Below are 26,056 nucleotides of genomic sequence, written 5' to 3'. Positions count from 1 at the left end.
TGGTGTGCAAGGATCCTGGGAAGACCTGCAAGATTCCAGTGAGTGACACAGCCATACAGCAAGTGAGAAATTATTGCTACTGAGGAAGCATCATTACAGAAGATGGGAGCTTGGATCCTGAAGTCAGCACCAGAACAGCAAAAGCAAAAGAGATATTCTGGAACAATAAACATTTGATGAGAAGGGACACACATCTCAGGACTAAATTCTGACTGTTAAAAACTTACATATGGTCGGTGTTAAATTACGACTGTGAAACGTGGACATTCAAACAATCAAACTACAGTCCTTCAAATTATGTGGTTATAAAAGAATTTTGAAAATATTGATAAACCATGTAACCAGTGAAAAAAGTATTGGCAATAGGAACTCAGCAAATACTAGTCAGAGATCGTATGAAAAGAAAGGTTTGATTTGCAGGGCACATTTTTTAAGGAAGTCAGCAGGTGATGCATGTTTGCAGGCCCTGAAAGGGAAAGTTGATGGCTGAACAAAAAGAGGAAGAAAAAGAAAAAGATCTTGGATGGGACACTATGGTATCCTGGGTGGATCAAAAGGACTTTTGGCTCACAAAGAGATGAGCAGGGGGTTGTACAGAATAGGCTGCCATTGTTGCCAACCTCTAATAATGGAGATCTCGTATGAGAAGATATATTACATATAACTGTGATTATTATTTATTGTAGTAGTAATAATGGCTTCTCAGTCTTCTTAAAGAATAGACGAAGTCTACTGTGAGAGTGAAACTGGAGTCAGAGTTTTCCTGAAAAATATTTTTTGTATGTACAATGTTATGTCTTAATAGTTTTTCTCTTCTCTCAGACAGTGGTAATTTTAAAACTCTAATCTGAATTGCACAAATTAAAACTCATGAGCCATGTACAAAACCATAAAATAACCTAGGAAAATCACTTATAAACTTTGTTTAATAAGGTTAATGCTGCAGAAATACAAAACTATATATCCTCTTTATCACACTAAATAATACCTAAAATGAAACCTAAATGCTTGAAGATATGAACATTTTCAGAACAGCATCTAAAAGCCTTGAGTCAGCTGATGAGGCTTCTGTTGTCTTGACCTTAAAAGAAAATTCTTACAATTAAATGAAGCCATCTGTAAAAGTGCAAACAAACCAAACAAAATCTTTCTGTTTTAGGTGTTTTTCTAGAGTGTATATGGGATCCAGCGCTTTTGTATATATGGTTAGATTTAAGCACAAGTGTAAGAGTTTGCAGGATTTGGGCCTTATAGTGTACAGCAATGATTGTAGTATCTGAACAAAAGAAAATTAAAAAATAAAAATCCACCTGTATATTTCTGAAAAACAGCACATGAAAAACATAAAATGTTAAACTTGATATTTATATATTATCATATCATAAATTGATATATAAGGAATATATTTGTCATTATGACAGATTTTATTTTTTACAGCACAATATCCATCCAAACATAACCTTTCCTCCAGCATCTATACAAAGGAAATAAAAATCAAATAATAAATAACATGCAACTGTATATGTAAGTTATTTACAGTGGTATAATTTTGAACCAAACGTTGGAACGGACAAATTGCTGGTTGAACAGACAATATTGTCCCCCTTCACTTTCCCAACTGGCTTTGAGTAGCAATGCAGTGTACGGTTCTATCACACATTTACATTCACAGAGTTATGTACTAAGTGTGAGTGATAGTAATGTTTTATAAAACAAAAATATATAAAAATGTATAAACAAAAAGTGTATATCTCTCCCCCACCCTTGGTTTAGTCTCTCTCTTGTAATATGGTGCAGCTTGTGGAGGGAGGTATTTAGGAGTAAACAGTGTGGCTTCTGACAGCAACACTTCTGGATATAAGGGTCAGTTCTACCCTACCGTCTAAAACAGGTGTGGGCAAACTTTTTGGCCCAAGGGCCACATCTGGGTATGGAAATTGTATGGCAGGCCATGAATGCTCACACAATTGGGGTTTGGGGTGCAGAAGGGCATGAGGGCTCTGGGGTGTGGCTGGGGATGAGGAGTTGGGGGTGCAGGAGGGTGCTCTGGGCTGGGACTGAGGGGTTTGGAGGGTGCGAAGAGGATCAGAGGTGGGGCAGGTTCCAGGCGGCGCTTGCCTCAAGCATCTCCCAGAAACAGTGGCATATCCCCCCCTCCGGCGCCTATGCAGAGGCACGGCCGGGTGGCTGTGCGCTCTGCCCTGTGTGCAGGCACCGCCCCTGCAGCTCCCATTGGCTGCGGTTCCTGGCCAGTAGGAGTTGCAGGGGTGGCATTTGGGGTGGGGGCAGTGTGCGGAGCCCCCTGGCTGCCCCAACATGTAGGAGCTGGAGTGGGGATGTGCTGCTGCTTCCGGGAGCCGTGCGGAGTGCGGCAAGACCCCAACCCTGCTCCCTGGCTGGAGCGCCGGAGCGGGGCAAGCCCTAGACCTTACTTCCCGGCGGGAGCTCAAGGGCTGGATTAAAATGTTTGGGGCCGGATGTAGCCCCTGGGCTGTAGTTTACCCACCTCTGATTAAAAAACTGGGTTGAAAGTTGTGGGAAGATATGTACTTCTGCATGCCCTAAAATTATACCCTTTTGGCTAATGTCCACTCTTAAGAGGCTTTTTATCTGTTTTTATGCTCTTTATTTATTTATTTTTTTTATTTTTACAGAAGAGGTGTTTTGTAGACAATATGATTCTGTTAGTTACTTTATCTTTGAAGTGTTTTTAGGATTTGGACTGGGTAGGGTATCAAAATATTTCTATAACCTTATTTGTTAAAATTACAAATCAGTTAAAGCAGACTTCAGCAATCATGGAAAAATAACCTCTCATTTATAATGCCTAACTGGTTTCAGACTGAAATATTTCTTTAAATAACTTTTCTTCTAATGTATATGCATGGTATACGATCTCTTGCAGTTTTTCATGAGTGCTGTACATCTGGCACTTTATTTTAAATAAATAAAAAACAGAAAATAAGAGCACTGAAAGTTTAAAAATAAAACCACTTATGAATTACATGGACACTGATAACATCTGAAAACAGGGAAAGGTGCTGTAGGTCCAGCCATTGACAGTCTCCTTTAATTGCATTCCAAACATGGACAGAACTCTGTAGTCTACAGTTGGTGTAGGTCAGGGGTCGGCAACCTTTCAGAAGTGGTGTGCCGAGTATTCATTTATTCACTTTAATTTCAGGTTTCGTGTGCCAGTAATACATTTTAACGTTTTTTAGAAGGTCTCTCTCTATAAGTCTATATATTATATAACTAAACTATTGTTGTATATAAAGTATACAAGGTTTTCAAAATGTTTAAGAAGCTTCATTTAAAATTAAACTAAAATGCTGATCTTATGCCGCCGGCCTGCTCAGCCCGCTGCCAGCCTGGGGTTCTGTTCACCTAGGCTGGCAGCAGGCTGAGCTGGGCCTGTGGCAGGACCCTGGCTGGCAAGGGGCTGGCAGCCAGAACCCCAGACCAGCAGCGGGCTGAGTGGGGCTGGCGGTATGGGGTTCCGTCCACCGGCTGCTGCCAGCCAGGGTCCCGGCTGCTGGCCCCACTCAGCCCGCTGCCGGTCTGGGATCCTGGCCCTGCCCACATAGAGTGGGTACCTACCTTCTCCCTGGTTCTAGCCCATTCTCTTCCTCTCTCTCTCTTTGCACTGAGCTCAGGGTGGGAGTGCACTGAGCACGTGGCTGGGGGTGAAGGAGCCGGTTGGGGTGTAGGGTCTGGCCAGGAGCTAGAATGAGGGAGGGGGCTCAGGGTTGGGGCACGAGGTTTGGGTGTGGAGTGCTTACCAGGGCAGCTCCCATTTGGTGCAAGGGGTGCAGGTGGGAATGTGTGTGGGGGTGTGTGCAGGAGCTCCTGTTTGGTGCTCAGGGTGGGGGTGGGAATGTGGGGGGTGCAAGAGTCAGGGCATGGGGTGTGGAGAGGCTGGGCATGGGGGGGTGCAGGAGTTGGGGCTGGGGTCATGGGGGGTGCAGTGATCAGGGCAGGAGGCTGGGGTGTGTATGAGGGGGGCGCAGGGGGCTGGGGTGTGTGGGGGATGCTGGAGTCAGGGCTGGGGTCGTAGAGGGGTGCAGGGGTCAGGGCGGGGGCTGGGATGTGTGTGGGGGGGTGCAGGGGTCAGGGCATGGGGGGACTGGGTATGTGTGGGGGGTGCAGGGGTCAGGGCATGGGGGGACTGGGTATGTGTGGGGGGGTGCTGGAGTCAGGGCTGGGGTCATGGGGGGTGCAGGGGTCAGGGCAGAGGGCTGGGGTTGTGGGGGGGGGGTGCAGAGGTCAGGGCAGAGGGCTGGGGGTGTGGGCTAGGGTCCTGGGGGCGCTTCCAGCCCTCCGTCCAGAGTGGCTAACGGCAGGGGGCTGGAGGGGATATGCCCCAATTCCACCCCCGTCCCCCAAGGCCCCGTCCCCACCACTTCTCTGCCTCCTCCATGGAGCAGAGAGCGCTCTGCGGCTCAGCTTCTCCCCCTCCCTTGCAAGGGCCATCAGCTGATCGGCGGTAGGGAGGGAGAGGAGGAGGGGCAGGAACGCAGCACGCTGGCAGAAGAGGCTGTGGAGGGGGGGAGCTTGCCTGCCCTGCAGCAGCAGCCGGCAGGACCAGGCTTCTTCACCCTGCCCCCATGGGGGTGGGGTGGGGAGAAGAGCAGGCTGGGGCAGGCGGGATTTTTAATGGCTCACTGCTGCCTGCCGGGGTCCCGGCCTGGGTTTGGCAGTGGGCTGGGTGGGGCCGGCGGCTGGGACCTGGCAGGCAGCAGTGTGCCATTAAAAATTGGCACGCGTGCCATAGGTTGCCGACCCCTGGTGTAGGTGATAATAGTTTATTTAACATTGTTTGCAACAACTGTATTTTAGTTGAAAGTTATGTTTGCTGTTGAAACCTGCCATAAGACCAGAGAAGTACTTTCTTTATAGTGCTATTCAAAAATTGTTTTAACAGGCACATTTTTTTTAATATGGGTCAATCAGTGGGAGACATTTGTAAAGACTTATCTGTTAGAATTTAACTCTTTTCTCATTCCTTCTCTAATACTTTCTTCCAGGCTGACTCCTCAGTAGAGATTGGGAAGGGCAGCATAAGAGAAGCCAAACGTTCAAGCTGATAACGCAAGAGAACTTTTCTCTGAATTGAGGGCTCAGAGTGGAGCCATCATGAGCGATGTTACCATTGTGAAAGAAGGCTGGGTTCAGAAGAGGGGTAAGTTCCAAATATAAACAGAAAATTCTTCTAAAGTGTAGCACTCTATCAGTAATGATATTGTGCAGCTGGGAATATGAAAAGACTAATACTTTGCTGTAATGTTGTTTCCCAGTTAATAGCAAGTATTCTCTCTCTCTTAATGCGACAATCCAGACTACATGGGGACTCACACCTTGATCGTGCAAACAGGCACGTGCTTAGTAGTATATATGTGAGGAGTCCTGCAAAAGTCAATGGGACTATTTGCATGAAGTCAATGTGCCTAACTGTATTGCTGAACTGGGGCCCATGTGCATAAAGTTACAAATGTTTTCCAAAATAAAGAGCAATTTTGTATTTATTGAATTAAATTTAGCTTTTGGGTTGACTGTTTATAATCGGTCATTGAGTGATGTAACAGATTGAGGAATGTTAGTGTGCTTGATCTTTGATTTAGAGTTGTGCTATTTTCGTTTTTAAGAAACATTTTCTTTTACAAAGTTTACTTTTTTGCTGATCTGGGAACAAATATCTCTGTCATGGAGGCCAGTTTAAAATTATTTTCTTAATACTAAAATGTGTCCAGAGCAAGATTGGGCATTTAGTTGATTGGTACTGCATGTGAAAACAATGCCTTCAAAAATGTTTAGACTGAGAGATGTACTTCTGTTCAATTTAATCTCACTAATTTTTGTTTTACAAATTAAATTCAGCACACATATCGGTTAAAGTATAACTGACTGTTTAAAGCTGATACTTAGTTTTTTCTGTCTGATCCTTTTTTAATGAATTATAACTTAATTGGTAGCTGTTAGCAGTTACAAACTTCATTTTGTAAGTAACCCAAAGGAGTCACTTTAGGAGAGGATTGCCTGATTTGTCCAAAGCTTAACTTTTCTGTCACAAAAATGCTTTTCTGCTCCCATGCCGAATATGTTGTTAAAGATCTTTACTGTGTTGTGTACATGGGTAGTAGTGTATATATGTACGTGGCCAGGTTGAGTAGGATGGGAACTAATACATGCTTGGGGATATTTAGATCAGTCCTAAGTTTATAGCTATTTGTAGTACTAAAGTGTGTAGTTTTAAAAATGTTTCCTAAGTTTTGACTTTGGCATCTTTGCCCTTTGCCCCAGTTTACACAAGTCTATGGCAGCTTCCAGTTAAAATCAATGCTTACAGCCCATAAGTTCTTTTATCTCACTTGGAAGAAAATACACATTAGAGCAGGGGGTCTCAGACTTCATTGTACCACAACACCCCCTTCTGACGATAAAAGTTGTTACATGACCTCAGGAGGGGGGACTGAAGCCTGAGCCCTCCCAAGCCCCTCAGCCCCAGGTGGTAGGGCCAAAGCCCGAGCCCATCTGCCTGGGGGGAGGGGAAGGCACAGTTGAAGCCCAGTGGCTTCAGCCCCAGGCAGGGAGCCTGTAACCTGAGCCTTGAAGCCCTGGGGCTTCAGCTTCGGGCGGTGGGGTTTTGGTTTCAGCCCGGGGCCCCAGCAAGTCTAAGCCACTTTGGGGTCCTGACTCACAGTATGAGAACCACTGCATTAGAGTCAAGTGATAGTAAAGAAGACACATAATTAGTGTTGCTCCATGACTTCCTTTTTAATGACTATAGTAAGGTTTCTTAAAAACATTTTTCCTATTATTTTTATATCGTGAGTATTTTCTTATTTACAACAAATTTAATGACTGTATATCTGGCAAAACTACAGCAAAGATAAAGCACAACTAAAAAAAGTAGTAAGAAGTAAAAGTAACTGAAGAACAGTAAAATAATTTGCTGATAACAGAAACATAGTTTTGGCTTCTAATTTTTTAAATACCTTTAGGTTATCCTAGCAGTTGTTTTCAAGAACAAGACCTTTTATCTTAAGAGTTTCCAAATGAACATCCTTTTGTTTAAATTGTCTTAAGGAATCAAAATAAGACTTTGTTTATCTAGTATGAATATGAAACTCAACAGCTTATGCTCACAGTCCACCAGTTTGTATAAGTAGGGGAGACTAAAAAATATGAATATCTGAATTGATGCTGGAAGAATTTGGGGAGCTGATGTTGGTATAATCAGAAAGATACCTCTTTTTGTCTGGTTAGGAGTACTAGCTTGCTTGGACGCTCTTGTATTTCAGTGTCAGCTTTTTGATAGTATAATTATACGTAAATCAGAGGCGTAATTTCCATTTATTGGTGGTGTCTCACTTTTGTTTATATACTTTGACCAAGAGGCAACAATGGACTAAAGTATATAGCGAGGCTAATTAAAAAGTTGTAAACTGATTGAGTATTTTTGTATCTGACTCCTTCATTTAGCTCTATTTCAAAATAAGAGGACTTGCTATAAATTGCCTTCCTGCAGACACTTACTGATCAATTTTACTTAAAGTGGGAAACTCTAGAAATCTTGGATAGCTGTATCACGTATTATCACCTTTGTAATACTTTGAAACAAGATTTCAGTGATATATACTACTATATTTTGGGCATGCCTTTAACTAGACGCAGTTCCAAATGAGACTCATTTCTTCTTCCTGCAAGAAGGTTGTCTGGATCATGGTGTGACTGGCTCCATAATGTAGTTAAATCCACGAATATTGTGTGCTGAATAACCTTTTAATTTTAGCAATGAGATGGTTTGTCTAAATAGCATGGCGTGCAGAGACTAAGACTGTCATTTGGCATAGTGACTTCATATTTTTATTAAATGTCACTGAAACCATGAAAAGCTGAAAAAAATCATAAACCTCTTATACAGTTGTTCTCAAACTTTTTTTTTTGCGGACCACTTGAAAATTGCGGAGGGTCTCGGTGGACCACTTAATGATCTTTCTAAATGTTGTTTGTACCGTTAGCTAACTATTGTAAAGCACTTTGGATAAAAGCGCTGTATAAAAAAATCTTAATTAACATTTTTTTGTTCTACAAATAAAAGCTCACAACTCATATTTTAATATGAGCAGTCTTACCTTTCGAATGCGATGGATGTGCCCTCTCTTCCCCGCCACGGCAGCCCCCGAGCTGGGGCTGGGAAGGAGGGGGGTATGTCCCCTGCCACAGCAGCCACAGAGCTGAGGCTGGGAAGGAGGGCCGTCTCTCCTGCAGCCCTGGAGCTGGGGAAAGTCCCCTCTTTCTCTGGCTGCTGCAGCCCTGCACGTCCCAAATTATTCCCACCCCCTCTTCTCGTCTCACTGCCCCCTCCCACTTACCCCCTATTTCTCCCACCTACCCCCTATTTCACCTTACATGTACATCTTCTCCAGGGTCCAGACACCTAATTAGTGGAGCCACACCTCCGCGGCTCCACTAATTAGGTGGGTGGCCCTTCATTCTCTCGTGTGCAGCTGCCCAGGCGCGCACCTTAGAGGGAACTATCTGCGGACCACCTGAATGGAGCTTGGACCACAGTTTGAGAACCTCTGCTCTTATAGAAACTGTATTCTGGAATGTATAATGTGTACTACAGGTAAAGAAGTGGTAAACTGAATCTTGTCTAACTAGGCATATTTTCAGGTCTGGAACCCACAAGATAATTTGTTTGGTTCTCACAGTAATTCATACTTTAAATTCTGAATTTCCTTCCTGTTAGTTGCTTAATGTAGATATTTGCCTTTTCGTTTTGATAATTTTATTCATATAATGACTTTAAAGATAAGTTACTATATGCTTAGGATGAATGAAATTGACAACCTGATCAACTGTTCATTAGGCAGCAGGAAGCCTCCACCATAATTTTATTTAGTCTCACCAACTATGGCATTGAGTCTGTAAATGCATGGTATGTTTCTTATTCACTATTGGGGTCAGAAAAGGACTTGGATATGAAAAATGAAATTTAATATTTTACTGAGTATTTAAGAATTTGAAATCGGCAAAATTATTTCTGGTGATATTATTTGAAGCAAGGCCTCTTTAGTTGGCATTTTTCTGTTAATTTGGTTAATATTTCTTTCTTTTCTAAATAAACACATTTTGATGACCTTTTTTTTTCTTCATTTTGATTTATTTTAGAACAATGTGTGACTTTTTATGTGCTTGTTTATAGATAGCGATGCCTATAGTTAGGTGGCCCAGTGCTTTCCATTATGAGACTCTACTTTCAGTTGCTTGTAACTTCAGCAAACTTCAACCATTTGGGCTGAAATTTTCCATGCTGTTTGTTTCACTTTGAAATTTTTTTGAATATTTCAGTAAAAATGGTTTATCTCTTCTCAGAACAAGGTTAGGGAAAAATATGTTGTAGGCCTGGCTTGACATGAGTAATTAGACATGGGTGAGGCCTCATTTCTTGGGAGACAAGATTAGTGAGGTAAATGGATCAGCTGGCTGGAAGCAGAATGTCAGTGCTAATTAGGAGAGGTATATAGTGAGAAAGCTAACACAGAATGTTAACATTAGGGGGAACATCCAGGGAATCATTTACAATGGACAAGATAAGCCTGAAACAAAAGATGAAGTAAGGATTAAGTCATACATGGACAGTGCGTAGACAGAGCATTCTGTACAGGGTTTGATTCCTACAAAGTAACCACGCCAGTCCCCAAACGTGTAATGCAATGGATAGAAAATGGAATGTAATTTGTAAATGTATATAAAGGAGGAGGTTTCTGTGTAACTTTGGATGTGTGGTACGCCCTGTACCCATCCAATACTCCTTGAGTGTGATCAACTCAGCATAGCTTTGCTGTATGCCAAATAAAAATCTGAGTGACAAAATCTGGAGTCAAACTGGGTTCTCAGGAAGTTCAGTGCAAAGAGGCCTTGGAGGGTATCTCAACATAGTGCTGCTGTGAACGTGTAGCTTTACTGTCAAAGATCGCACCCAGCAGTATAGCAATGGCATTGGAAGGGTTTAAATGTGAGATTTCCAGGCACAGAAAGAGTGAGTTAAATCTAAAAAAGTGGAAGATGTCTCGGGGAAACCTCAACAAATGTTGTTCTGCCCACATTTAATTTTTTATAGCCATTTAATTGAGAAGCTGTACTGTCTGCATTCTTTGGAGCAGGGTCTCAAAAGTTGGGAAGAGGTCACCCTTGTGTCAGAGATGTGCCTTTTGCCATTTCTGTGATAACTTTTGGCTTAATTAGGGTGAATTATGATCCAATAAAATTGCAGTTTACACGTGCTTCGCAGATACTCTGAGTTTTGAGAGTTATATTCTCCAAAGATTACTTTTGTACTGAAAATGCTTCATCCCAGGTTTTCAGGGTCTAAGCAGGACTTTTTCCTGTAATTGCTTGGTCAGTTGCCGAAAACTGGAACTGTGAGTAGAGAGACACTCTCTCCTCTGCTTTTAGTGCTTCCTGTACTAGTGCCCATGAAATGAGGAGGAGAAAGAGGAAACAGCCTGATTCTAATGAGAAAATGAGGAGCTGGGATGAGGAACTAGGTGGTGATGGGGAGACTGGGAGGTGGAAAACTGGGACTGAGGGGGGCTGACAAGGAGCTAGGGCATATGGGGCCTGGGCACGGAGCTGAGGTAGGGAATGTTACAACTGTGGACATGGAACTGAAGGAGAGGGAGGAACTGGGACAGAAACAGTGATAGGATGGATGGGTTGGGGCAGAAAAGTCTGTGTAACCACTAAATGTACTCTCCTAAGAAACTGGACTAGGACCCAGGATTGCTGATTCTCCGCATTTTTCTGCAACCAGCAAACAGCTGTGAAACCCACTGACAAAATGTGTGCCTCATCTTCCTGTAATGATTACATATCACAGGATTTCAGCCTGGACAGGAGCCAGTCTTGCAAAGATAAGAGAACTTCCATATCCCTGATGGATTTCAGCCCTGGTTGTAGAAAATCCCTTCTGATGTGGGGACAGAATTGATTTGGGAGTTAAGGGGCAGAATTAATTGCTGGGCAGAGATATTGGCAGGTGTGCGGGTGAGAGCTCCAGGAGTAGTGGCCACTATCAGTTATTCTGTTTGTTCAAGTGGCAGAGGTCTGTGTTGTGGATCTAGAAGGTCTTCTTCGAGTAGTGTCAATATGGGTGCTCCAAGTCATATGCACATGCACCTCTTGAGCTTTGATAGGAGATTTTTAGTAAGTGTTCATTCAGCCTGCGTGCACACACCATGAAACCTCGTGCTGTGCTTCAGGGTGTAGAGGGCTTCACAGGTAAACCGCCCTCAATTCCTTCTCTACTTCCTTCGCCTGAGATGAAGCTCTAGCTTGTCTGCCTTGTGCATGTCTCAGCATATTTTGTAGGTGTTTACTCAGCTTACTGTGAAGGCTGCGAGTTTGCCACGGAAGGCACTGATTCCGTGACTTTCTGTGTTTCCTGCAGCGGCCGGTGCACCTGGTTCAGGGGCAGCTCAGGCAGACCCTGTGCCAAGCGCACCCGTTTCGGGCCCCCGCCCGCATCCCCCTTCCCCCCAGCAGCAGAGTTTGTAGAGGGGGTAGGGGGTTGGGGCACGGGATGGGGTGAGGAGGGCTCTGGATGGTGCTTACCTGGGGGGGGGCTCCCTGGAAGTGGCAGTGTCCCCATCACTCAGTTCCTAGGCGGAGGCATGGCCAGGCAGCTCTGTGTGCTGCCTCTACCTGCAGGAAGCTCCCATTGGCTGTGGTTCCCAAAGAGGCTACCCATCCAACCTCTATTTCGTCTTTGTCTCCAAACAAGGCAATTGTGCCTCCACTGTTGAAGGGTGACAATTTTTGGCAATTCCAGGACCTTGTAAAGAGGATGGCAGACACCCTCCAGATATTGCTTGAGCAGGTTAGACTCATCTCACAATCTCCTGGACATTTTGCACTTGGCAGCACACACTCAGGTTTCTCTACCGATTTAATGAAGCACTCCGGGATTTAGCAAATTCTTGTTATCATATTGCCAACTTGTATATAGGCTGTTAAGAAATATTATGTCCCCACCAGGGACTTAGAATTTTTGTGTTCTTGCTCCCCATCTAATTTCCTGGTAGTGGATGCTGTAAATGAGTGGGGTAAACAGCATTACTCCAGGCTTCCTCCTTATAAAAAGGATCAGAAAAGGTTGAGCCTTTTTGGATGAAAGACCTACTTATCTGTATCCCTTCAATTTTGGATCACAAACTATGAGGTGATCTTGGCCAAGTATGACTACACAAATTACAAGTCCTATATTGAACATCTTCCACAGGAGCATAGAGAAAACTTCCAGGCCATCATAAATAGGGCCAGTTATTATCCAGAACCTCTCTCCTAGTGTCCTTGGTTGCTCAGACACTGCTGTTAGATCCATCCTCACAGCATTTGTCATATGTAGGGCATTGTGGCTCCAGTTGTCGGCCTTCCCAAGAGAGTCTCAAAATACAGTTGAATACTTCCCATTTGATGATCAGAAGCTCTTCCAAGAACTCCGGATGAGTCCCTGCGCATGCTAAAGGACTCCAGGGCTATATTGAGGTCTTTGGGTATACACACCCTACAAACAAGGTTAGATTTAGTAAGTCTCAGATTGCTCAGAGACTTTACCAAACCTTCCCCAGGAAGTGGGGTGCAAGGGTTGGGAGGATTTTGGCTCAGTTATCTGCTTGTGTCAAGGTTCTTTCCCAACTCTGAACTCTAGGGTACAGATGTGGGGACCTGCATGAAAACCTCCTAAGCTTACTTTTACCAGCTTAGGATAAAACTTCCCCAAGGTACAAACTATTTTACCCTTTGCCCTTGGACTTCCACTGCCACCACCAAACATTTATCTGGGTTTATTTTTATTAGGAAAGCATCGTTTGGAAACGTCTTTCCCCCCCAAAATCCTCCCAACCCTTGCACCCCACTTTCTGGGGAAGGTTTGGTAAAAATCCTCACCAATTTGCATAGGTGACCACAGACCCAAACCCTTGGATCTTAAGAACAATGAAAAAGCATTCAGTTTTCTTACAAAAATACTTTTAATAGAAGTAAAAAAGAATCACGTCCGTAAAATCAGGATGGTAAATACTTTACAGGGTAATTAGATTCAAAACATAGAGAATCCCTCTAGCAAAACCTTAAGTTACAAAAAAGACACACAGACAGGAATATTCATTCTATTCAGCACAGCTATTTTCTCAGCCATTTAAAGAAATCATAATCTAATACATACCTAGCTAGATTACTTACTAAGTTCTAAGACTCCATTCCTGTTCTGTCCCTGGCAAAAGCATCACACAGACAGACACAGACCCTTTGTTTCTTCTCCCTCCTCCCAGCGTTTGAAAGTATCTTGTCTCCTCATTGGTCATTTTGGTCAGGTGCCAGCGAGGTTACCTTTAGCTTCTTAACCCTTTACAGGTGAGAGGATTTTTCCTCTGGCCAGGAGGGATTTTAAAGGTGCTTACCCTTCCCTTTATATTTATGACAGCTTGTGACAGAACCACTGAATCTGCTAGAAAAAAAGATCCCAGAGGAAAAGAGGTTCCCATCCTCCTTCAGCCAGTACCCAGTCATAATCAAAACAGCAATTTTGACATGTTGGTCGAGGGCTTGATGACTCCCTCACCTCTAGTTTGCAAATTGCAACCCTTTGCCCACCTCCCCGCTTTTAGAGACTGCCTTTCCCATTTCCAATAGGTCTGGCAGTGTATAACAACAGACAAGTGGGTAATGGAGGTTTATAACATAGGGCTACATCATGCACTTTATGCCCCTCATCCCTTTTCAGGGACCCCTCTCACAAGACTATACTGAGTGAAGAAGTGTGAGCCCTCCTTTGTTTAGTAGGAGTAGAACCAGTCCCATTTCCTCACGGGAGGAAAGTTTTACTCAAAATATTTTCTCATGCCAAAGAAGAACAAAGAGTGGAGGCTGATCTTAGATCTAAGACAGCAAATTTGTAAATGCACAGAAGTTCTGGATGGTGACTCTGGCAGCGGTAATGCCTTCTCTAGCGATAGGAAATTGGTTTTTGGCTCTTGACCTACAGGGTGCCTGTTTCCATGTAGTGATACATCCTGCACGCAGGAGATATCTGCACTTCACCATTGGCCAGGATCATTTTCAATGCCGAGTATTTCCCTTTGGCCTCTCTTTGGCCCCGTTGGTATAGTCTAAGGTTTTAGTGGTAGTAACTGCTTACTTTCTGCAGAAGCAGTCTTAGTCTTCCATATCTCAATGACTCAAGGGCCAATCCTACAAAGAAGTACTAACTTCCATCCAGACAGTTCTCTCCCTCTTCCCAGAGTTGGGTCTACAGCTGAACATAAAAAAGTCCAAGTTAGCCCCTGTCTAGAGAATACAATTTATAGGGGGGGTATGTGGATTTTTTGGCAGCCTGGGCCTTCCTTCCTACAGACAGATTCATAACTTTGTTGAATCTGGTCAAGACAATTCAAGGAAGCCCCTGTACTACAGTAAGGAACTGTTTGCAGCTCCTGGATTATATGGGAGCTTGCACCTTTGTGACTGAGCATGCAAGATTAGACCTCCGCCACTTTTCAGGGCTGGTTCAGGAGGACCTGTTTCTTAACCTGGAGATGGCTTGGACAAACAGGTTACAGTTCTCCTCTATGTGAAGAAGTCCCTGGGTTGGTGGAAAGATCAACACAATGTCTGCCTAGGTGTCCCTTTCATCTGCCCAGCTCAAAAAATAACTGGGACAATGGATGCATCACTGTTAGGGTGGGAAGCACACCTGTACACACAACTCAGGGTAGATGATCACCTCAGGAAAGTAGTTTTCATATCAACTTGCTGGAACTCAGTGTAGTTAAAAATGCTTGCCTTCAGTTCCTGCTCCTTTTCAAGGGCAAATCAGCCAGAATCATTACTGACAATATGGCTTGCATGTTCTAGATCAACGAACATGGCAGAGCAAGATTCCCTTTTGTGTGCACTGAAGATATAAATTTATGGAACTGGTGTACAGAGCATCAGATTCAGACCTTAGCTGTTTACCATACTGGAGTCCAGAATGTCACAGCTGATAGGCTCAGCAGGTACTTCTCCCAGGACTCTGAATGGGTGTTGGACTCTCAAATCCTTCACGGGATATGCCAGAGGTGAGGACTTCCAAAGGTGGACCTGTTTGTCACTTCTAGCAACAGAAAATGCTCCTTACTCTGCCTAAGAGGATGAGTAGGTCATCTCTCTTTGAGACACCTTTCCCCTTCCTTGCACAAGGGACCTGTTCTACACATGCCCTCCAACACCTCTAATTCTAAGAGTGATGAACAAGATCAGGCAGGACAGGATCAGGATTATCCCCATAGTACTGACCTGGCCAAGGCAAGCCTAGTATCCTTACCTGCTTTACTTATTTGTCCAATTGGTGCTCAAGCTTTCGACAGTCACTCATCTTCTCTCCAAGGATGTGGATCATGTTCTTCACCATGACATGGGATTCTCCATCTCCAAGCCTGGTTCCTATATGGTTCATGGGATTAGAATCCACCTGCTCAGCAGGAGTACAACAAGTATTACTAATCAGTAAAAGGGAGTTGACTCAAATTACTTGTCTTAGAGACGGAAGAGATTCAACCACTGATGTCGCCATCGCCGCCTTGTGCATGAATCTTTTCTGCTCTCAACTATCTTGGATTATCTGCTGGATTTAAAAAAAATTGGGTTGATCAATTAGCTTGATTAAGGTTCATCTTGCTATGATATCAGCTTTTCATTCCTCTTCTGTTTTTGCACATCCTGTGCCCTTGAGATTTATTAAGGGTCTGGGGACTCTCTACCCCAGGTTAAGGATCCTATTCTGCCTTGGAAATCTCAGCTTGGTACTTAGATACCTTATGGGACTGCATTTGAACTTGTTGCTACCTGCTCCTAGCTTCACTCTTCTATGAAGACAGCCTTTCTAGTAGCTATCATGTCCGCCCGCAGGGTTGGAGAAGTTGGAGACTTGATGGCAGACACCCCCTGCCTGCATTTACAATATTTTCAAGAATGTGGTCTCCCTACGACCAGGTGCTGTCAGTTTTCCATCTTAACCAACCTATTCATCTATGGGTATTTTTTCCTAAACCACGTAAATCTCATTGGAAGACTTCCCTTCATATGTTAGATATACGACCGGCATTGGCCTTTTATCTGGATAGGACCCATTATTAAAAGATATTTGGGACAAAAACAAAACAACAAACCCTATCACAGATGCTAAATTTCCATTTTTTTTAGAATCTGTTTTTAAATTAATTTTAACCCATAAAGGAAATCTGTTAGCTAGTTTAAGTTCTCAGAAAATTCATTCTATCGCCAAGGAGTAAGTGTCGAGTTTGAGGAGGATGCAATGAATTTTTCATACATAACAAGGAGGGTGAATTCATGCTTTAAATGCAAAATAGAACATAGCTATGAAGTGTCAATGTAGTCTTTAATCAATCAATAAACTTCATTAGTGCCACTAGATTCCAGTGTGCTGAATTTTTTCTTAAATAGAAAAGGTTTTTTATTTTAAATTTCTAAAATCAGTAACTTCACCTGATATTATCAATAAAATTCAAACTTTAAAATAAATTTCATTAATTTTTAAAAAAATTCTATCCATCCCAATGAGACTCCTCACAAACTAGATTTGAAAGTGTACATATGTATGTATTTAGTTTGAAATTGTGATATTAGGTCATCCTGTTTCTCAAGAGTGTAAAGTCAGAATTTCTTTGACTTTGAGCCTTAGTGTTAACCTTTCAAGAGGCATGTTGGCTATAAGAGCCAAGCTGACTTTTTTCCATTCAAAGTGATATGCCAGGCAGATCTGTATTTTTGATATGGCATTCTCTCCATATTTTTACTATGCGTTTTTTACTACTTCTCTGTTTGTATGGGTCATATTTTACCATAGTATCTGAGCACCTATTGATATTCAGTGTATTTATCCACACAACACCCTTTTGAGGTAGGAAAGTACTGTTATGCCCATTTTGTAGATAGTCTCCCTGTGCCTCAGTCTACTGTGATTTACCCAGGAAGTCACAGGCCGTCTGTGGTGGGGGTTGAATCTAGGTTTTCGGTTAGTGCCCTAATAACAGGATCATCCTTCGTGTACTTAGTTTCTTCTTTTTGAATCAAAGTTGTGCTTACTCTTTTGAGTTAAGTGGCCCAGTCCTTTGCACTTCTTACTTTATCTTGATTATATGTTTGTGGTTTCATTATTGGAGGGTACCTAATTTTTCACTTACAATTTTTTGAATATAATAATTAGGTCTGTTAATTGCGATTAATCGCACGATTAAAAAAATTAATCGTGATTAATCGCATGAGTAATCTCATTGTTAATAATAGAATACCATTTATTTAAATATTTTGGATGTTTTCTACATTTTTCAAATATATTGATTTAAATTACAACACAGAATACTAAGTGTACAGTGCTCACTTAATTTATTTTTGATTACAGGTATTTGCACGGTAAAAAACAAAAGAAATATTTTTAATTTCACCTAATACAAGTACAGTAGTGCAATCTCTTGATCATGAAAGTTGAACTTACAAATATAGAATTATGTACAAAAAAACCTGCATTCAAAAATAAAACAATGTAAAATTTTAGAGCCTGCAAGTCCACTCACTCCTACTTCTTGTTCAGCCAATTGCTCAGACAAACAAGTTTGTTTACATTTGCAGGAGATAATGATGCCTGCATCTTGTTTACAACGTCACCCGAAAGTAAGAACAGGTGTTTGTATGGCACTGTTGTAGCTGGTACAAGATATTTATGTTCCAGATGCGTTAAAGATTCATACGTCCCTTCATGCTTCAACCACCATTCCAGAGGACATGCGTCCTTGCTGATGACAGGTTCTGCTTAATAACAGTCCAAAGCAGTGTGGTCCAACACATGTTCATTTTCATTATCTGAGTCAGATGTCACGAGTAGAAGGTTGATTTTCTTTTTTGGTAGTTCGAGTTCTGTAGTTTCCACATCGGAGTGTTGCTCTTTTAAGACTTCTGAAAGCATGCCCCCCACCTCGTCCCTCTCAGATTTTGGAAGGCACTTCAGATTTTTAAACCTTGGGTTGAGTGCCGTAGCTATCTTTAGAAATCTCACATTGGTACCTTCTTTGCGTTTGGTCAAATCTGAAGTGAAAGTGTTCTTAAAATGAACAACATGTGCTGGGTCATCATCCGAAACTGCTATAACTTAAAATATATGGCAGAATGTGGATAAAACAGAGCAGGAGACATACAGTTCTCCCCCAAGGAGTTGAGTCACAAATGTAATTAATTCATTACTTTTTAACAAGCATTATCAGCATGGAAGCATGACCTTTGGAATGGTGGCTGAAGCATGAAGGGGCATACGAACGTTTAGCATCTCTGGCACATAAATACCTTGTAATGCCGACTACAAAACTGCCATGCAAATGCGTGTTCTCATTTTCTGGTGACATTGTAAATAAGAAAAGGGCAGCATTATCTCCTGTAAATGTAAACAAACTTGTTTGTCTTAGTGATTGGCTGAACAAGAAGTAGGACTGAGTGGACTTGCAGGCTCTGAAGTTTTGCATTGTTTTGTTTTTGAGTGCAGTGATGTAACAAAAAAACCAACTACATTTGAAAGTTACACTTTCACAAAAAAGAGATTGCACTACAGTACTTGGATGAGGTGAATTGAAAAATACTGTTTCTCTTTATAATTTTTACAGTGCAAATATTTGTAATAAAAGTAATATACACTTTGACTTCAATTACAACACAGAATAAAATATATATGAAAATGTAGAAAAACATGCAAAATATTTAATAAATTTCAATTGGTATTCTGTTTAACAGTGTGATTAAAATTGTTATATTATCTAAAAAAAAAATTAATCATGATTAATTACGTGAGTTAACTGCAATTAATCGACAGCCCTAATAATAGTGTCTTTCCTTGAAGTGTGTGCGATCTTGAGGGCAACAATGCCTTTGTGTTTTGGTTAGCAGAATTCATTCTTTTGTATATTCTTATCACTTGAGAAATCCTCAAGATTTTCACTCAATAGGAGTGAGGATTTACCTTGATTGTTTGCATGCATTTTTGATTTTTTTTTCTGAAGGCAGGATTTCAAGATATAACCATGCTTATAATTTAACAAAACCAACATGCGATGAATGATGGATACTCTTTCATACTTGGAGCCTGGAGAAGTTTTCTTATAATGAGAGAGTTGTTTTGTAAGATGTGTATTGTAAGGATACTGGGTTTTTTTCTTTTTCTTCCTTTACATTAAAAAAGAGAGTCTGTCACAATGCCATAGCACTACAATGCTAGATATTCTTAAATAATGGTCTTCTGGAACACAGAGTGTTTAGTATTTCTAACAATGAGAGCTTATGGGATAAAAATTAATATAGAATAATTGTTAATTTATCCAGTGATCGATTCACTATTGCAAAGGCCACTAATTCTGAGATTAATACTAACGCTGTGCAGTTTTTAAAATTTAAACTAGCAGTTTATATGTCGTAAGATTTTAAGTTTATAGCTCTGTGGAAAAACTTCCTGTTGTAGTATCTACTGTCAAAGACAAATTATTGGAATAAACCCATTGATTCAAAATATTAATTGAATTTGTTAGCTCAAATACAACTTGTTTACTGCCTTCTCAGTGTTCTGTACTTTCACTATGAAACATGAAAAAGTATTGAGCAATTTGTTATGCAAGGCTTTGAAATTATGCAAAGGCCAAAGAGATGTTAATTTTGGAAATGTACGTTAAAGACCTAGTTTGGTTGGGTGTGGGTGAGTGTCTTTGAAAAAAATAGTTTCAGAAGTTATGCTACTAATTGACTGTTGTTCACAACCTGTCAGATATCTTGTTTGCAGATTGTCTGTCTGAATTATTTGAGTAGATTAACACACCTCTAACAAAGAGAAATTTAAATAGACTATCTTGAACATCTGTTACACAAAGTAGGAACAAAATTCTTCTTTCTAATTGTCTCAGCTAATAGTACTTAATTCTGAGTGTCTCCTGATAAACAAGTTGAAACAAAACAAACAAATTTTTTATTCTAATCTGTATTTAATAGCAAAAATTATTAAGTAGTGGTAGGGTTGCCATATGTAAATGACCAGAGAAGACAGAAATACAGTAAGATATTAACAACAGCAATGCCTAACTCTTAGTGTTTTTCATCTCTAAATCTCAAAGTGCTTTACAATGGAGGTATCATCCCCAATTTACAGAGGAGGAAATGGAGGCATGGGGTGGGGGGAAGTGACTTGACAAACGTCATAAAACAAGTCAAAGGCAGAGCCTGGAATAGCACCCAGGTCTCTTGAGTCCCAGTCCAGGACCTCTTCCCTCTCTAGCATAGTCCCACCATCAACGCTTGATGAATACTGCAGAAACACTGCACAAACTACTATTCTGGATAAAACCCACCTCTTTGCTTTGCTGGAATTTGCACTTCTTTTTATGTGTTTATGAATATTCAGGTAAGCAATGGTTTTCTTGCAAAAGTGTTTGTGGAAGGTAAAACCATTATAACTAATTCCATGAATAAGTGTTTGTGAGAATATGCACAACAGAGGTGTTCCTATAGCTATTTTGAAGGTGGAGGGGTTGGAAGTGGAGGGGTCTGAGCCTTGGAATAGTTGCCTCCAGAATTATAAGGGGCTTCCAGAGGTGTATGGTGTGCTGCATGGTACCTGTTTGTCTCTAGTAGAGATGTATCCAGTGGTGAGCTGGAGCTGGTTCGCTGGAGCCGGTTCGCTGGAACTGGTTGTTAAATTTAGAAGCCCTTTTAGAACCGGTTGTCCCGTGAGGGATAACTGGTTCTAAAAAGGCTTCTAAATTTAACAACCAGCCAAAAGTGGCGCCTTAGGTGCCGACTCTGTGGATGCTCTGGGGCTGGAGCACCCATGAGGAAAATATGGTGGGTGCAGTGCACCCACCGGCAGCTCCCGTCCCCGTCCCCAGCTCGCCTTCCCCCCACTCTGCTTCTCCGCCCCCCCCCCCCCCCCCCGGCTTCCTGCGAATCAGCTGTTTGCGTGGGAAGCTTGGGAGAGCTGAGAAGCAAGCGGTGGCTTTGCGCTCAGGCCCAGGGATGCGGAAAGGAGGTGAGCTGGGGCAGGGGGCCGCGAGGAGTGCCGCCCGCGCCACAGCAGATAACCTGGGGGGGGGCAGGGGTGCTCAGGGGAACCGCTCCCCACCCTCTTGGGGGCAGGGTGGGCACCCACTATGGTGGCTCACGAGACCCTCCTGCCCAGTTCCGGGGGCAGTCAGGGGATAGGGGAGGGGGGTGGGTGGGGCAGGGGTCCTGGGGTGGCGGGGTTGGGCCACGACCCCCTCATGGGATGAGGAGGGAACCGGTTGTTAAGATTTTGGCAGCTCATCACTGGATGTATCTTTAGTTGGAAATTGATTGTTCCCTCTAGCTCACCTTCAGTTCAAACACAAAAGTCCCTTATATGTTTGTTTGCTTGTAGCAGAACTTGAAGTAGCTACCCAAGTAGTGTGCAGTATACACATGCCCAATAACTTATTTTTATTCATCAGCCCGGATGGATTTATCAAGTCCTGCACCCCAGTGGAGTGAGTAATATACTTCTGTGTTGATTCAGAAAGCATCAGTGGTTGTGATTCAGATTATAGGCACAAATGTTCCCCATCTCTGGCTCTATCACAGTTTTGGTCCCCAGCTGCTCAGAGCTTGCAGTAACAGGGTCATTGGCTATTTAAACCTCATGTGGGTGCAGCAGTGTATTTATTGCCTGACCAACATCCATCATCACAGCAGCCACAGTGGACCTGCCAACCGCAGACTGGTTGCTCACAGATTTGTAATGCTTGGGAGATAGCCATCCTCTAAAGGGTAGTAGCCACATGCTTCTGGACTGGTACTGCCATTCCCCTTATCTCGTGTTTTAGCACAGCTACAAGAATGTGGTGTTTTCCTCACCATGGAAATGAGTGCACTTCATTCACAATGAGACAGACATCCACTAAGGATTCATGCCATGACACCACACCAGTAGAGAGTACACGTCTCTCAGAAACTTGAATAGAACCAGGGATTTTTTGAGTCTCATCATTCCTCTGCTGTCAGCAAGTGTGTATATGCAGAATGTGTATCTTGTCTCCCTCTAGTGGCTGGTCCGGGTAGGAGATGACAATCTACTACTTTTTCATCAGTGATCTGGAAGTATATATAAAATTACTGCTTATAAAATTTGTGCACACAAAGATTGATAGAATAGTAAATAACTGAGGATCAGGAAGTCATACAGAGCAATTTGGATTGCTTGGTGAGCTGAGCGCCTGGAAACAAAACAGATTTTAACACAGCCAAATGCAAAGTTATATGTCTAGAAACAGGCCATGCTTACAGAATGGGGGACTGTATCCTGGAAATAAGGGGACATAGAAGACAAACAATGTGAATTTTCAATGTGATGCTAATGTGATTCTTACATGTATAAACAAAGGAGTAGTGCAAAGGATTAGGGAGATGATTTTGCCTCTATATATAATATTGGTGGAACTGATACTGGAATATTGTGTATGGTTCTGGTGTGCACCTTTTAAAAAGGAAGTTGAAAAGTTGGAGGGAGTACAGAAAAGAGCCACAAAAATGTTTTGAGGTCTAGAGGAAATGACTTAAAGTGAGAGTTCTAAAAAACTAAATCTGTTTAGTTTTTAAAAAACAAGATTGAAAGGTGACTTGGTTACAGTTTCTGGGAGAAAATACTGAGTTATATAAAGGGGTCTTTAATCTAGTGGAGAAAGGCATAACCCAAAACCAAGAGCTTGAAGCTAGACAATACAAATTGGAAATAAGGCACAAAATTTTAAGTGTGGATGATTTAACCCCTACCAAGAGAAGGGGTGAATTTTTCATCTCTTGATGTCTTCATATCAAAACTGGATGTCTCTCTAGAAGTTATGCTATAGCCAAACACAAGTTATTGAGCTCAATACAGGTGTAATTGCCTTATAGTGATATATTGAACTCCTGGAGTCCATCTAGCTTAAAGAAGAGAATGTTAAGGGATGACTTGATTACAGTCTATAAGTACCTACGTGGGGATCAAGAATTTGATGATGGGTTCTTCAGTTTAGAAGAGGAAGGTATAATGTGATCTAATGCATGGAAGTTAAAGCTGAACAAATTCAGACTGGAAAAAAGGCAAACATTTTTAGCAGTGAGAGTAATTAACCATTGGAATAGTTTACCAAGAATCATGGTGAATTCTCTATCACTGACCATTTTTAAATCAAGATTGGATGTTTTGCTGAAAGATATGCTCTAGGAATTATTTTGGAGGAGTTCTGTGGCCAGTGTTATACAAGAGGTCAGACTGGACCCTCTAAGTCCCCAGAAGAGGCGGTCAAAGAGGAGGAGGAGGTGATTTCGGACCAGGATATGGCACCGGCAGCCAATTTCTTGTCCTCTTCCCCTGATGAAACCATCTTGCCCTCACCTCCCAGCACGGGGGATGACTTGAATTAATTTCAGGACCTTTTTAAGAGGGTGGAGGACTCGTTGGACATTTTACTGGAGGAAGTACCAGAATCACAGCATAATCTATTTGATATCTTACAGACCTCAGCCGCCTCCAGAATTGCTCTACCAATGAATGATGCAATCATGGTACTGGAAAAATCGATTTGGCAGACCCTGGGAACAATTCCACCTATGTGCAAAAGGTCTGACCAAAAAATACTACGTGTCTGCGAAGGGAACGGAGTTCCTTTTCTCACACCCCGCACCAGTGTCTTTGGTCGTGGATGCAGAAAATGAACAGGTAGGCGGCAACATCCCAAAACCACACCATACAATAGAGACTGGAAGAGACTAAATCTCTTAGGTCATAAGACCTACTCCTCCGTGACGTTACACCGCAGGATCGCCGACTATGAGGTATTATTTGTCACATACAACTGTACAAACTATTCAAAATTGTCAAATTTTATTGAACTCACACCGGAACAGAAGAGAACAGTTTAGGGCCATCATCTCTGAAGGTCCTCTTCTCTCCAGAACAGCATTGCAGGCTGCACTGGACTCCGCAGACACTGCAGGGTGGTGTATAGCCACAGCAGTAGTTATGAGGTATGCATCCTGGCTACATCTCTCTGGGTTCAACAGTGATAATCATGATGGACACTTCACTACTAGGTTGAGGAGCACATCTGAACTCTCCTGCTATCCAGGGCCATTGGTCCCCATCAGAATCCCTCCTACATATGAACCTACTGGAACTATGCGCCGTTCACAGTGCATGCTCCCATGTCCTGCCTACAATCAAGAACAAGACCATAAAGATACTGATAGAAAATATCACATGCATGTTCTATATCAGCTGGTGGGGGGGCATGTTCACAGTGCCTATGGACAGAAGCCATGCTACTCTGGAATTGGAGCATCAGTCACAATATCGACATCTCAGCCTCCTACCTGCCAGGATGCCAAAACACCACTGCAGATGCACTGAGCAGAAAATATTCCTAGGATCAAGAGTGGGAATTAGACCCACGAGTATTACAAAACATATTCAAACACTGGGGGTTCCCAACTATAGACTTCTTTGCAACGACACAGAATGGCAACTGTTCTCAGTTCTGATCCAGAGCAGGATTGGGTCCTTGCTTCCTGGGTAATGCTTTTATCCTGAAATGGGACATGCCTCTCCTATACACCTTCCCTGACCGACATGTTCCAGTCCATAGTCTCTGTCTGAGAGCCTCAAGTCCAACCCAAGGAAAACAGTATGTTCATGTGTATAGCAGTTGGGGCACATGGCCTTGTACATGTATGTGACTCAGCCTTCTGGATTTTACCTCTGAGGTCTGCAGGCCTGGCTTCACTTGATATATTGCCCAAGTAGGTATTGCTAGACATGCTGATTTTTGTATGCCTGCACAATTGCTTCGGTCCCTGAATTGGTGATTAGACCCTTAGAATGTATGCAGAGGGGTTCCTTACCACCAGAACCAACTACAGCTCTGGTAACAAATGTGTCCACCAAAGATTGGCAGGCCTGTCTGGGTCAACTTCACACTCAAGGACTGTGGATGCCTCATGAAGTTATGAGTCATATAAATGTGCTGGAACTTTGAGCTGTTTGCCAGGCAAGTGAGACGTTGGTTGCCACTATCAGGGGCAGGTAGTTCAAGTTCTCATCGACAACAACACTGCTGTGTTTTATCTGAGCAAGCAGGTGTTGGCAAGGTCATCTCAGCCATGTCAAGAAGTGATCTACTTGTGGAATTTTTGTATAAAGAACAGTGTCTTGCCAAATGCTTTTCAACTTCCATGAGTGAGGAACAATAATGTAGATGCCATCAGCAGGAACTTCATCGATCATCACAAGTGGTCAATAGAGGGACATTCTGCAGCAGATCTTTCATCAGTGGTGATCTACTTGGTGATAAATAACCAACCTGAGCAACAAATGCAGGAGATTCTTTCCGGGAAGGTCACAGTCAGGGTTCCCTGACAGATGCCTTTCTTCTTCCTTGGCTGAATGATTCCCTCTAGTCCTTCTGATTCCAAGGATGATCAGGAAGATACAAAAAGATAAGGCAGCCTGAACACTCCATTGTAGCTGCCTGGCCGATGCAGTGCTGGTACATGGATCTACATCACCTCTCAATTTGACCACCCATTACTCTATCTGTGGATGAGGATCTCTTGTCTCAAAACCAAGGCAAATCATTGCACCCTATTATTCCTGGGGGAATTCTGTGCCAAAAAATTAAATTCTGTGCACAGTATTTTAAAATTCTACATATTTTATTTGTCAAAATAGCACTACATAATCACGCCAGTTTCAATTATTTTGGCTATACAGACAACAACAAAATCCCCCCAGGAGCAGAGAGTTAAAGAAACCCCTACAACAACCTAGTTCCTGTTTCTCTGCACCCTTCCCCCCCCACCCCCAAGAGCCCAGCTGGGGGGCCAGACACCCATATCCCCTCCCCCCACTCCCAAGAGCCCAGCCACAGGGTGGCCCAGACACCCACACCTTCCCCCCCGATACCAGCCA

General features: G+C 42.6%; 1 protein-coding gene across 14 annotated transcripts in view; it reads left to right on the top strand.

Moving 5' to 3' along the window:
- AKT3 (AKT serine/threonine kinase 3) overlaps positions 1–26,056 on the top strand; it is a 261,533-nt gene that overhangs the window by 25,000 nt on the left and 210,477 nt on the right. For all 14 annotated transcript variants that reach the window (XM_043543356.1, XM_043543358.1, XM_043543354.1 and 11 more), the window contains exon 2: positions 5,028–5,182. In XM_043543356.1, the coding sequence (XP_043399291.1) occupies positions 5,137–5,182 (46 nt within the window). In that variant the 5' untranslated portion in view covers positions 5,028–5,136. The remainder of the gene's footprint in view (positions 1–5,027; positions 5,183–26,056) is intronic.

Source organism: Chelonia mydas, chromosome 3 (genome assembly GCF_015237465.2).
Source record: "Chelonia mydas isolate rCheMyd1 chromosome 3, rCheMyd1.pri.v2, whole genome shotgun sequence".
Lineage (NCBI taxonomy): Eukaryota > Metazoa > Chordata > Testudines > Cheloniidae > Chelonia > Chelonia mydas.
This window is presented reverse-complemented; position numbering and strand designations above follow the sequence as displayed.